This window comes from Mytilus edulis, chromosome 3 (genome assembly GCF_963676685.1).
Source record: "Mytilus edulis chromosome 3, xbMytEdul2.2, whole genome shotgun sequence".
Classification (NCBI taxonomy): domain Eukaryota; kingdom Metazoa; phylum Mollusca; class Bivalvia; order Mytilida; family Mytilidae; genus Mytilus; species Mytilus edulis.
In genome coordinates this window covers 36,038,735-36,052,038 of record NC_092346.1, presented here as the reverse complement: position 1 = coordinate 36,052,038, position 13,304 = coordinate 36,038,735, and the positions used below count along the sequence as shown (strand labels likewise).

The following is a 13,304-nucleotide window of genomic DNA, read 5'->3' as shown; positions in this document are numbered from 1 at the left end:
CAAGGATAGTTTAAGAAATTTATTAAAATTCTAAAAACTTTAACCACAGAGTGAATGTTCTCTTTCCCCGCAGAAAAAACTAAGTCCATTTATAAGAAAAATACGGAAAAAATGGAGTTATTTTTACAAAAGTTACTTCTGATACTATCTTATGATCATAACTAAGCTTCTGTCCAAGTTTGGTACAAACCCAGGATAGTTTAAGAAAGTTATTAAAATTTTAAAAACTTTAACCACAGAGTGAACGTAATGTTTCCGCACAGAAAAACTAAGTCCATTTAAAAGTAAAATACAGAAAAAAAGGATTATTGTTTTTACAAAATTTACTTCTGGATACTATCTTATGATCATAAACAAGCGTCTGTCCAAATTTGGTACAAACCAAGGATAGTTTAAGAAATTTATTAAAATTCTTAAAACTTTAACCACAGAGTGAATGTTCTCTTTCCCCGCAGGAAAAACTAAGTCCATTTATAAGTAAAATACGGAAAAAATGGAGTTATTTTTACAAAAGTTACTTCTGATACTATCTTATGATCATAACTAAGCTTCTGTCCAAGTTTGGTACAAACCCAGAATAGTTTAAGAAAGTTATTTAAATTTTAAAAACTTTAACCACAGAGTGAACGTAATGTTTCCACACAGAAAAACTAAGTCCATTTAAAAGTAAAATACAGAAAAAAAGGATTATTTTTTTTACAAAATTTACTTCTGGATACTATCTTATGATCATAAACAAGCTTCTGTCCAAGTTTGGTACAAACTCAGGATAGTTTAAGAAAGTTATTTAAATTTTAAAAACTTTAACCACAGAGTGAACGTAATGTTTCCGCACAGAAAAACTAAGTCCATTTAAAAGTAAAATACAGAAAAAAAGGATTATTTATTTTACAAAATTTACTTCTGGATACTATCTTATGATCATAAACAAGCTTCTGTCCAAGTTTGGTAGAAATCCAGTGTAGTTTAAGAAAGTTATTAAAATTTCAAAAACTTTAACCACAGAGTGAATATTTGTGGACGCCGCCGACGACGACGCCGACGACGGAAAGTAGGATCGCTTAGTCTCGCTTTTTCGACTTAAGTCGAAGGCTCGACAATAAAGTTCTGTTTTTGCTGATAAATATACAGATATGGCGTAATCTATAGTAAAAGTGATCATGGGCATGTAATATATAAAAAATTCACTAAACTTTAAGTAAACTTTACACTGTATGCAGAATTTGAGAAAATATATATTTATTTTTTTATATTATGAATTCTATATTATCATTATATGTAAACATTAATTTCCCGCTGCATTGAAGACCCATTGGTGGCCTTCGGTTGTTGACTGCTCTATGGTTGGGTTGTTGTCTCTTTGACACATTATTTCGATTCTCAATTTAATTGAAAAACTTCCTTTGCTGTGTAAATGGAATAACAGGATTTAAGGTCCCATGTTTATTCAGGTAAATGTCTACACTGCGATGAACATAGTACAAATGCATATGCGCGTCATTTATTTCCTTGCAAGTTTATTTTAGTTTGAATTAAAAACAAAATGCTTAAGGAGATAAGTTTCCTTCGATGAATTGCTGTTTGCAATACTTCCTATAACTTCAAACTATCTGAGAATTATAGCGTAAACATTACTCTCCATTAAATATTACTTTATCAAAATGTCAAATTCATTAAAAGCAGTTTCTGCTAGACTAGTTTCGACTTATTCCTTAAAACATCTAACAATTCTTATGAAGGGATTATTTTCAGTACAAGACTGCTCAAAAGAAAATTAAAATTTAATCAATATTGCATCTTTCACAGCTAAAAATAAATTAAACGGTACAAATTGGTGTTGATTTTCTCATCCTCAAATAAATTATTTCCATGTTTATCAATAATTGTTTGTGATTAACTCAAATGAAAGACAAGATAACAACAAGTTCATATGATGTAATATCCTGACAATTGTATTAAACGATTTTTTTCCCTGTAGTGTCATTATCAGGGGCGGATGTGACATGAGTTTAAATCTTATCAGGATTGATTAAGAAGATGGCATCCAATACCTACGATCTAAGCTCTGTTATGTCAACTAAAACAACAAGAAGCATCATAATACACCAGTTTCGCCAACCTGGATTGAATATATGCAAGTAAAGGCAACAGTAGTATAGCGCTGTTCGAAATTCATAAATCGATTGAGAAAAACAAAATCTGGGTTACAAACTAAAACTGGGGTAAACTCGTGAAATTTAAGAGAACTACTACGACACAACAAAAACAAACCCATTAAAATAAAACACACACAGAAACGAACTATAATATAACAATGGCCATTTTCCCGACTTGTTTGGTTGAACCTGGTTTTGTGGCATGCCAAACCTCCCACTGCCGAATATATGACACATTATGGTGCAGTAGTTTCCAATAATAATGCTCTTGGCATTACTTGCTAAGTAAATAGTTTATGATGTTTACCTTGCATATCTTAAGCTTCTTGCAAAGTGATTTCTTGCAAGCTACATGGTAAAAAGTTTGATTCAGCTAGACTTGTTCAAAGCAATTAATATTCATCTTCAAATTGTCATCCTGAAATAAAGGTAAATAAAAAAAAATGTGTCCAAAGACACAAACTTTGGACTTTTCAAGTTAAAGAGGAGCATAACACTTAGAACGACAAAAAAATCACATCCTAAAGTCCATATTTCTGCATGTTATGGTTCTTAGCATTTTGTATGAGTTTCATAGGAACCAAACTTGAGTAAAAGTTGGGAAACCAAAAATTGACAGAGAGAGGACAAAAAGACAGAATTACATATCCTCATATCTAGTAGTTAACAAAGTTAAAGAAAGCATTAGTGCTCTTACATATACGCTACCATGTAACAACTTATCACTGTTATTTACGAAATATTAAGTATTTTCCAAAAAAATGAAAATAAAATTTGTTGCACAAACAAAGGAGCAAAAGGATGATTGCATGACAGACACGTCGACATTAGGTGATTGCAAATTAGCACTTTAGGTGTAATATTTACAGGTGGATTTAAGCACATGCTTATCAATCAATCAATGTAAACGAAAAACAAACAGAATGTTAAGTGTCATAACTTTTATTGTTTAAGAAGCAACGTTTACATCACTCATTCATTGAGTGTAAATAAACAAAAACAAAAAAATAACAAAACAATGATAAATTATGATTTGAAATAACATGATACGTTTATAAATAAATATATTTATTAATAGTATCGGAAGCACATGACTTGTTTGTGTATGTTTATGTTCAACACGTGTTGATGAGCACATGGTTGCATACCTGGTTTGTTATTGTATGATTTGATTGGCTATTGTATGTCGCAATGCATGTTTTCTACCCGTTTGTACGAGGGTAGGATCGTGATTCTCGTGCAGAATCTCATTATAAATATAAGATATTTTTATAACCAGTTATTCGAAGTTCTGCCTTTACAGAGTAGCATACCTTCCGTTTCGTTATACACATAATGACCGAAAACCACTCAGACGACGAGGACACTTTGCTTTTGCACGAGACACCAGTACATTCAGGTGCCAAGTCTAGTTCTGTACCACAGATAAGTGATCAAACTTTTGAACTTTTTACATCTTATTTTGATAGTAAGATTTCTTCTCTGAAGAACGAGTTAGTCTCCGGGAACGACTCCCTAGCTAAGAAGCTCAAGAAAGAGGTGTCTGTTAAGCTTAAGGGGGAAGGGAATCAGATTCAATACTCCTTCAACTCAGATATAGTTTCCGAATTGCAGAAACTTCAGAAGCGTACATCCGCGGAAGATTCCGTTAGCACCAATTTGATATCGGGCCTTATTCTTAAAATCAACAGGAGGAATAAATTAATTCGAATTGCCGACAAGTCGCCAGCAGGCTGGTCCACAGTCAGAGAATACGAAAGTGATGACCTGGCATCAGATTCAGAAGATGAAAAACGCTTACGGCAAGCAGAAAGCAGGGCCCTCAAGACAATCAAAGAAAAGAAAACCCGTGGAAAACCTTACTCAAAACCGTCCGCCACCGTTTCTAGACCTGCCAACCCTACTGATACTAGTAACAGTTACTATCAGCCTTACAACGCTACTCAGCAGCCCTTTCCGAGGTTCCGTCGCCGCGAGGCGACCCCATACGACACCTGTTACGAGTGTCACCAAACTGGCCACTTCAAGAGGAACTGCCCAAAAGCAACAAACAAACCAACCTTTGGAAACTTGTCAAAGTGAAAAGATACAAGATGAGTATATTTCTTTTGTTGACAATTTAATGCTATTTGGTCATAGTAATGTTCTCTTTCAACATGTTAAATATTTTGATAATATAGATTTTTCAAAAATCGCCAAAGGAGTAAAATCAAGCTTATTTAAACATATAGAGTTTTGGAAACACATTGGGGCCAACAAATTTGTGTTGGACACCATTGAAAAGGGTTATATAATTCCATTTATGAAACAACCCCCTCCAATGAAATTTCGGAATAATAAATCTGCTTTAAAAAATAGTTTGTTTGTAAATGAAGCGATAACTGAGTTAATTAGCAATGGCTGTATTCTAGAAGTACCATTTCAACCATTCGTCGTTAATCCTCTCAGTGTTGCTACACAAAAGACTGGTAAAAAGCGTTTGATTTTAGATTTAAGTGAATTGAATTTCTATGTTTTGAAAAACAAGGTAAAATTTGAAGATTGGAAAATTGCAATGGAATTCTTCCAAAAAGATCATTTTCTAATTAAATTTGATTTAAAATCTGGATATTTTCATTTGGACATCTGTAAAGAACAACAAACATATTTAGGTTTTTCCTGGAATAACAAGTTTTACTGCTTTTCTGTATTAGCTTTTGGTTTGAGTAGCGCCCCCTATATATTCACTAAATGTTTGAGACCAATGGTAAAGTATTGGCGAGAAAATGGTGTTAATATTGTTCTTTATCTGGACGATGGATTAGGCATGGATGAAGGTTATAAAAATTGTAAAGATACTTCTGAATTTGTAAAGTCATCACTTAAACTGGCTGGATTTATTGTCAATGAAGAAAAATCAATTTTTGAACCGGTTCAGTGTTTAGAATGGTTAGGATTGATTTGGGATTCTAAAGATTTTACTTTAAAGGTGCCAGAGCGCAGAATTAAAGACACTAAAAATTCTCTTGATATTATACTAAAATCATTTTCAAATTTGAACGCACGTATGCTGGCTCAATTTGCCGGAAGAATTATATCAATGTCACCAGTTATGGGTAATGTCACAAATTTAATGACGAGGCATATATATTTCGCGATAGAAAACAGAAAAACGTGGGATTCAAAACTATATTTAGTATATGAAAAATGTGTATTAGCTGAATTGAAATTTTGGCAGGAAAACTTGTTGGAGCTTAATGAGAAGCGTTTATTGAATGATTCTTTACCGAGAATTATGATATATTCAGATGCAAGTAATGTAGCTTTAGGTGCATATACTGTTGAATCAAATGAAAAGATTTTTCATTGTATGTTGAATGAAAATGAGAAAAAATTGAGTTCCACTTGGCGTGAACTCAGGGCTATTCAGTTATCGTTGAATTCGTTTGAACACGATCTGAAATGTAAAATAGTTAAATGGCATACAGACAACCAAAATTGTGTAAATATAATCAATAAAGGCAGTACAAAGTTGCATTTACAACATTTAGCTTATGATATTTTTAGAACATGTACAAGGTCGGGTATCACGTTGTGTCCTACTTGGATACCTCGGTGTGAAAATTTCAAAGCTGACTTCATATCTAAAATGGTTGATATTGATGACTGGCAAACCTCGTTTCAGTTTTTTACTTTCATGAATGAAATTTGGGGTCCTTACACAATCGATAGATTTGCCAATTTTCATAATACTAAACTGAAAAGGTTCAACTCAAAATTTTGGAATCCAGGAAGCACTGCTATTGACGCTTTTGCTCAAAATTGGACAATGGAAAATAATTGGATGGTTCCTCCGATAAGTTTAGTGGCTAAAAGTATTAAACATCTCATTCTCTGTAGAGCTGAGGGAACATTGATCGTTCCAAAATGGCCTTCATCGGCATTTTGGTCTTTGATTTTTAATAGAAGATTGGAATTTCAACCTTACGTTATAGAAGTTCTTGATTTTTCATCAGGTCAGAATATATTTGTTCAAGGACAGAATAAAAACTCCATTTTTGGTACCAAGCATTTTAAGTCTGATATACTGGCAATTAAGATGAAAGCGACTTAATGATGTTCGAGTTTATTTGTACATATTGTTAATTGTTTACAATATGTGAAATTTGCATTGTATTGCAAATTTGGTTCTGACACGGCTATGTATGTTGATATAGCAAGAATACATGTAGTAAGATGTATGACACGGCTATATATGTTGATATAGCAAGGTCTAGTGAATAGTACGATGTATATGAGATATATAAAAAAAAAAAAAAAAAAAAAAAAAAAAAAAGTTTTATAATATTATTATTTGTTTATTTTATTTATACGTTTTGCAGATGTTTTTAGTACTGGTCGTTGGTCTAAGGATAAAATACCACAGAATGAAGCTCTTAGCAATCTTGCAAAATGTCTTCCAGATTATTGTTTAAATTCTAGAGCTGATAATACTAGAAAGAAATACAGGTATGCATTTAATAGCTTTTGTAAATGGTGTAATTTATTTAATATAAAGCCTTTACCGGCATCAGATTACAATGTCTCATTATATTTGATTCACTTACGAAAAAATTATAATTCTTCTGCAAAGATAGATGAAGCATATTATGCCATTCAATGGACACACAAATTAGCTGGATATGTAAATCCTTGTGATTCTTTTCTTTGTACTTCCGTAAAAGAAGGTACACAAAGGTCAATCGGTCATCACATTGTAAACAAGAAGGAACCAATAACTCCTCATATTCTTAATCAACTGGTTTTGAAATACGGCAATACAAATAGTACTTTAAATCATAGAAGAATAGCATGTATGTGTCTCGTTAGCTATGTCGGATTTTTAAGATTTTCAGAATTAGTTAATTTAAAAAGGTCAGATGTTTCATTTCATTCATTATATATGTCTTTATTCATCGAAAAAAGCAAAACGGACCAACAAAGAGCAGGAACTCATGTTTTTATTTCCAAAACATATTCGGTTACCTGTCCAGTCCAAATGTTAGAGACATACTTGAACCAAGCGAACATTAAACACGATTCTGTAGAATTCATATATAGATCAGTTTTATATCGTAAAAAGACTAACACGTACGTGCTAAGGGGTCATGCGCCTTTGTCTTATACAAGAGCCAGAGAAGTACTGTTAGAGGCTTTAGAATCTTTGGGATTAGACAAATCAAAATTTGGTTTGCATAGTTTAAGAGCAGGTGGAGCAACAGCTGCGGCTGCTGCTGGTATTCAAGATAGAATATTTAAGAAACACGGTAGATGGTCTTCAGATACAGCAAAAGACGGATATGTGCGTGAAAATATTTCTGAAAAACTACTCGTTACTAAGAATCTTGGCTTGTAATTTTCATACCAGTTTTTTCTTATCTACTTTGTCATTTCGAAAGTGTGCTACTCACAAGGAGAGCTCATTCCTATTGTATACATGTGTTGAGTTTTATTGACTAAATAATTTATGTTCGGTTAAGCTTGGCGAATTAGAACATAAATATATTTATTAATAGTATCGGAAGCACATGACTTGTTTGTGTTTGTTTATGTTCAACACGTGTTGATGAGCACATGGTTGCATACCTGGTTTGTTATTGTATGATTTGATTGGCTATTGTATGTCGCAATGCAGGTATTCTACCCGTTTGTACGAGGGTAGGATCGTGATTATCGTGCAGAATCTCATTATAAATATAAGATATTTTTATAACCAGTTATTCGAAGTTCTGCCTTTACAGAGTAGCATACCTTCCGTTTCGTTATACACATCCCCCACCCACCCCACCCATCTTGATAGATTTAAGTTAGACAGTAATGATGTGACAAGATATATTGTAATAATAATGTATTTATTGTGTTTTGTAGATTGTTGTTGATTTTGATTTTTAGTGGGATGGAGTCCCGATACGGTGTTTTGTTATATTGAGAAAATTGTGTGATTTACTAGGAGTAATTTGATGCAGATGGATGTTTGAATGACAATTGAAATATGAATATATATGAAATGGTTTGTTGTTTGAAGAAAAATAAAGTTTAAGTGTGCTACTCACAAGGAGAGCTCATTCCTATTGTATACATGTGTTGAGTTTTATTGACTAAATAATTTATGTTCGGTTAAGCTTGGCGAATTAGAACATAATCATAATTTATATATATATATATATATATATATATATACTAACAACAACTATTTTGATTACTACTTAATTCATATATCTACATATTAATACTCATATAAGTAAACACTATAAAAAGTAAGAATTAAGTTAGGTTTTGTCTGAATTTGAAATACCCTGATACTCCTTATTGTTTCTGAATTTCAGAAGAAGTTTTAAGTCTGAAATTAATCATTTTTATATCAGCAGTAAAATGCATAAGAACATACTCAATACCAGAAAACAAATCACTGGTATTACTTTCTAAATAGATTAAAAAAATACCCCCTCTTTAAAATGACAAAGTCAGAAATAAAAGAAACTTTTTTTCACTTGGAAGTTATACAAAAAAACAAGAAGTCTTTCAAAATAATTAAAACTTTTGCACAAATAAGAAGGTATGTATACACGGGATTTGAAATTATATCAGTTGTAGTTTCATGTCTAGGTAAAAAGTAAAATCACAAAAATACTGAACTCAGAGAAAAATCTAATCGGAAAGTCCGTAACCACAAGTCCATAGCAACACCATTTGATTTAAATTTAAATTCAGATTTGCATCCTTTTCCTAGTTCAAAAGTGTTTATTATTTGGATTATATAGCATTAAATTAATTGGACACTTTTTTTTTACAATAACTTTTTTATATTCAACTGTACAACAAAAGTTAAAGATCTGATCATATTATTGCAAATAATAGTATATCACATTAAAACACTAAAAACCTCTTTGCACTATAAGATTTAATTTGAAAGAAAAAGAGGAAATCCAGACAGATAAACAGAACTTAATTATCCACCATAAAATCACCGTTATTGCACATACACTTTAATTATTTACTGACCAAGAGACTTGATATTCAAGGGTTAGTTCCATTAACATGTCAGTGATGAATCTGGTCATTTCGAGATAACTGACAGATCAATTACTTTATTTAGAAGCTTAGAAATCTGAAGGCTACTCAGGACATATACTAGTTTCCAGTTCTATTTACTTTGGAAGTCAAAAAACGTTTCCGATTGATAAACAAAAACTTCAGAATACATTTTTAAAAGGTGTTTTCGTTGAAATCTGATTAGTGATACATTATTAAAAATTTCAAATTTTTCTTTTGATAATTTTCACAGCTTTTACAGGACTGTGAAAGGGTTTACTAAAATGGTATAAACCTCACACTGGTTTTAAATCACAAACACATTTTTTCACTCAGTAAGTGTACTGTCCTAATGGTACTACTCAAAAGTGTGGTTAATCCTGATTGGTCAATGTGGGCAGCCGTTATTTTTTATTACTAGGTGTTATGGTGCATTCTGCATTTTACCAATAATTTCTTTTCCTTAGTTCTAACAGAACTGATAAGTCTTGTCTATGCTGTGATGAGATCTGTGCTTTAAGTAAAAATTTGATAGACAAAGGAGACAAGGACAAATTATGTTTTGAAAAGTAAAGGGAGCATTATATTTTTTAGATTAAAAAATTATGCTCTTATAATGTGTGGTAAACTCTAGCAAGTTTTCATTAAAAAAATAACTGTCTAAAGTCGGTATTTCAAAAAAATGTCCACTGTTTTTCCCAATGTTGAAGTTATTTGGTTTTTGCATCACGAGATTTCCTACCAAAATTTCACTACTTAAAGTGTTGGTTCATTTTTTAATGCTTCATAAACATTTTTAAGAAAAAATATAAAGCATAATTTAGTCAATCAGAACCTAATACATAAAACTTAATCATTATTTTATTTTAAAAAACATTCATATAAAATTGTCAGGGGAAAATACATAAACAAAAATATGGTTTGATTTGGCCTTACATATAGGGAACCTGTCTTTATCAATGACATTAAATATAGGATGAGAAAAACGCAGCTATAAAATGGAATGTTAAAGAATTATAGATCACATTCATAACCTTCCAACGACCTCTTATTCATTGATTAATAACTATCTATATACAGAACACTGCAAATTATATTTACTTATCAGACCATATGTCAAAACATCCTCTTATATCCATGAGTATTCAACAATTTTTCAATACCAAATGTCTCTCTGTCTGTGTTTCAGAATAATAATAAGATATTTATCTTTAAGGAAAAAATTCCATATGACAATAATAAAACAAATTAATCTGGTTTACTCTTCAGCTATATAGACAATCTATTGATCTTTAAAGTGCATTATTAAAGTTATAGCATATATATTATAATTCTTGTTACAAGTATTTAGTGCAAAAAAGTAATAAACAGGAAAACAACATTATCATTTGTTCCCTTGAGTAAAGTAAAGCTATCACATCTTAAAGCAAAGTTCTTAAAATCTTAATTCTACATCTCAGGAATATAATTCTTATAAGCTAAAGGAAAGAAGAAGGCTGATAATACTGAGAAAAATGACATGTATCATATATACAATTAAAAAAAAATGCATATAAATCTATTTTTGGTTTTGAGGATTTCACAGCTAAGTACACAAAGGAGAAGGTCAAATTGGTTCAAAATGAAAAAAATGTCAAAACTCTTTATTTTTTTTTGACAAAATGAAATGTTGCCTATCCTTTCTGAATTGAAAGAAAATGTAGAGTAGACGTAAATATCAAACAGATAAATTTAGTCTGAGATGTAATTCAATTTAGATATAAATTGATGTCACTTTCAATATGAAAATTCAGCCTTTCAGGAAAGGATCATAAAAATTAACATTTTTTTTTAATGTATTGTTGTTTTATATTTAAAACATACTATCATTTTATTATGATTCACTGCTATTAACTAGGAACTACATGATGAAAAGCGTCTAATAAAAAGCACTGCAAATTTAAGCAAATTTCAATTACGATTTGTTATGAATATGAATTTACTAGCAAAGTAACACCTTCCATACTATAACATCTTGTGGTTAAATTTCTTAGTCATTCAAAATGAATTATGCTCCATTATTAAACTTCTTTCATCTGTTGACTAGGAATTTGCAAATTATAACAAAAAGTATATTAAATAACAAAAAGTTCTAATACTATTATGCAGTAGTTTTGGTATCATGGATCATCAACAATGGACTTCATAAAATTTTGAACTCCATCTCATAAACACATCCCCTCTTTTGGAGTCCCCTGAATGATTTTCCAAATGAAGAGCTGTTTGTTAGCTACTGAGGTGTGGCAAAGAAGCATCTTGAATTTGTACCACTATTGATAATCTGTTTATAGCTACTTTGTCTATGACATTGTTGCTGTTATCATTGATCATAGCACAAGTCCTTAGTTTCTAGCGATTTAATTTTTCAAGTGATAAGTTTGATATGAAAATTTATCACAAAATTGACCCATGGAAAATAGGCCAAATAATTATCTTTATTAGTCTTAGGAAAATTTCATACTAAAATAATCATTTTAGATAGAAATTTGACGTTTGTTTCTGAAAGATTGGGTTTGATTTGCAGAAATCCTTCTACAGTTAATTTAGTTGCTGCAAAGGAGATCAAATAAAGAATATAACACAGTGACAGAAGGGATACAATACATATTGTGTACTGTAAAACTCTGAAGTTAATAAGCCTTTTCTCCAAACCAATAATGTCCAGAACAGCTACTCGGAGTATGAGTGTATTAAACTTGTGCATATAAAATTTATAAATAAAAAAATGATTAATCATTTTCTTCTAGTAAATATTACAAATGGTACTGCCAACAAGCCAATTAAGGAATGTTAGCATGCATTGATTATATATAATTTAAAAATTAAAGCAATAAATAAGTCTTCAGTCCATTCAACAAAAGTATGCAAATTTTTTTTGCTTTTCTGTACTTCAATTTATCTTTCCTGCATTGATTTATTATATTTTTCATTACTCTGTCTAACTTTTTCTTCAGTCCTGTCAGTACATTTAAACTACACCATTTCAATTAGCAAAATGTTTACGTTCAATTATTGAATAAATAAATATTCACAATTGCTGTCCCAGTTCACACAATATTCCATTTGATCTGCTTGGTAATTGTATACAGGGTTATATAACTAATGTATTGCAGAAGTGCAAAAGATGCAATATGATCAGATACACAAATACAATATTTAAACAATTCTTATTGAATTAAATTCACGTTTTCCTCCTTCAGAAAACTGAGCGAAAGTGTACTCTGTGCACTGTATTGTAAATCATAGTTAAATTTGATCTTTTAACAGTACAGGTTCACATACTGTCAAAGTTATGGTTCATAAGGATCATGTGTGTGTTTTTCATTAACAGACCCATAGTTGGTCTTGCCTTGTACCCCTACTGGTTCAGAACTGGTTGATACTTGCACACTTTCATCTGTACTATTCCTGTTTAGTAGAACACTGGCTATAAATGGCTGAAAAAGTAAAATTGAAATTGATAGTCATAATTAGAGGTATTACAATTAATTTAGTACAATAAATAATAATAAGTAAAAAAGTATGACAAAAATACCAAACTCCAAGGGAAATTCAAAATAGGGAGGTTCATAAAAACTGACAATAATAAGCTATCTGAGTCAATGGAAAAAGTGAAAAACAACTGCCATATTCATGACTTGGTAACCAAATAATCTATGCGAATGGTTTGCAAACATTTATTCTTCATCAAAATGTCAAAGTTGGACCTACTTCTCAATAAAGAAAAATAAGAAAATCTAGAAAATAAAATCACAGCCATGTCCATTACCAAAGGCACTAATTTTAAAAAAAAACCGAAGTCACCAAAATATGACACAAAATCTATAGAACCAAATCAGAACACTAACCCAATTTCATTGTTTATAGTTTGGGTTCAGATTTATAACAATGAAATTCTTTTTACTTGCAGTTATGAATAGGTTCTAAGGACTTATATTTGGTTTGTCAGTGCATTAGCAAAATTGAGGTATCAAAGACCTCTTTAAATAAACAGCTACATCAGGAGAACATGAAACAACCTTATTATGCTACTGTCATTGCATATTGAAATGTTCCCTT

General features: G+C 31.0%; 4 protein-coding genes across 5 annotated transcripts in view; 3 read left to right on the top strand and 1 right to left on the bottom strand.

Annotated features, from left to right (window-relative positions):
* Nucleotides 1-3,364: 3,364 nt before the first annotated feature.
* Nucleotides 3,365-8,250, top strand: LOC139516362 (uncharacterized). Its single transcript, XM_071306425.1, has 3 exons — nt 3,365-4,249; nt 6,509-6,644; nt 8,043-8,250. The coding sequence occupies exon 1, from the start codon at nt 3,492-3,494 to the stop codon at nt 4,236-4,238; it is 747 nt and encodes a 248-aa protein (XP_071162526.1). The 5' UTR covers nt 3,365-3,491; the 3' UTR covers nt 4,239-4,249; nt 6,509-6,644; nt 8,043-8,250.
* Nucleotides 4,900-6,249, top strand: LOC139515224 (uncharacterized). Its single transcript, XM_071304787.1, has one exon. It carries the CDS (start codon nt 4,900-4,902, stop codon nt 6,247-6,249), a length of 1,350 nt encoding a protein of 449 aa, XP_071160888.1.
* Nucleotides 6,652-7,928, top strand: LOC139516363 (uncharacterized). The gene has a single exon (XM_071306426.1). It carries the CDS (start codon nt 6,991-6,993, stop codon nt 7,528-7,530), a length of 540 nt encoding a protein of 179 aa, XP_071162527.1. The 5' UTR covers nt 6,652-6,990; the 3' UTR covers nt 7,531-7,928.
* Nucleotides 8,251-9,545: 1,295 nt separating the features above from the next.
* Nucleotides 9,546-13,304, bottom strand: part of LOC139516353 (calcium permeable stress-gated cation channel 1-like) — a 158,123-nt gene continuing 154,364 nt past the window's right edge. For both annotated transcript variants that reach the window (XM_071306410.1, XM_071306414.1), the window contains one exon: nt 9,546-12,682. In XM_071306410.1, the coding sequence (XP_071162511.1) occupies nt 12,536-12,682 (147 nt within the window). In that variant the 3' untranslated portion in view covers nt 9,546-12,535. The remainder of the gene's footprint in view (nt 12,683-13,304) is intronic.

Bases quoted from the DNA above. Each gene is read 5' to 3' on its own strand.
- LOC139515224 (XM_071304787.1), top strand. From the start codon at position 4,900: ATGGTAAAGTATTGGCGAGAAAATGGTGTTAATATTGTTCTTTATCTG.
- LOC139516363 (XM_071306426.1), top strand. From the start codon at position 6,991: ATGTGTCTCGTTAGCTATGTCGGATTTTTAAGATTTTCAGAATTAGTT.
- LOC139516362 (XM_071306425.1), top strand. From the start codon at position 3,492: ATGACCGAAAACCACTCAGACGACGAGGACACTTTGCTTTTGCACGAG.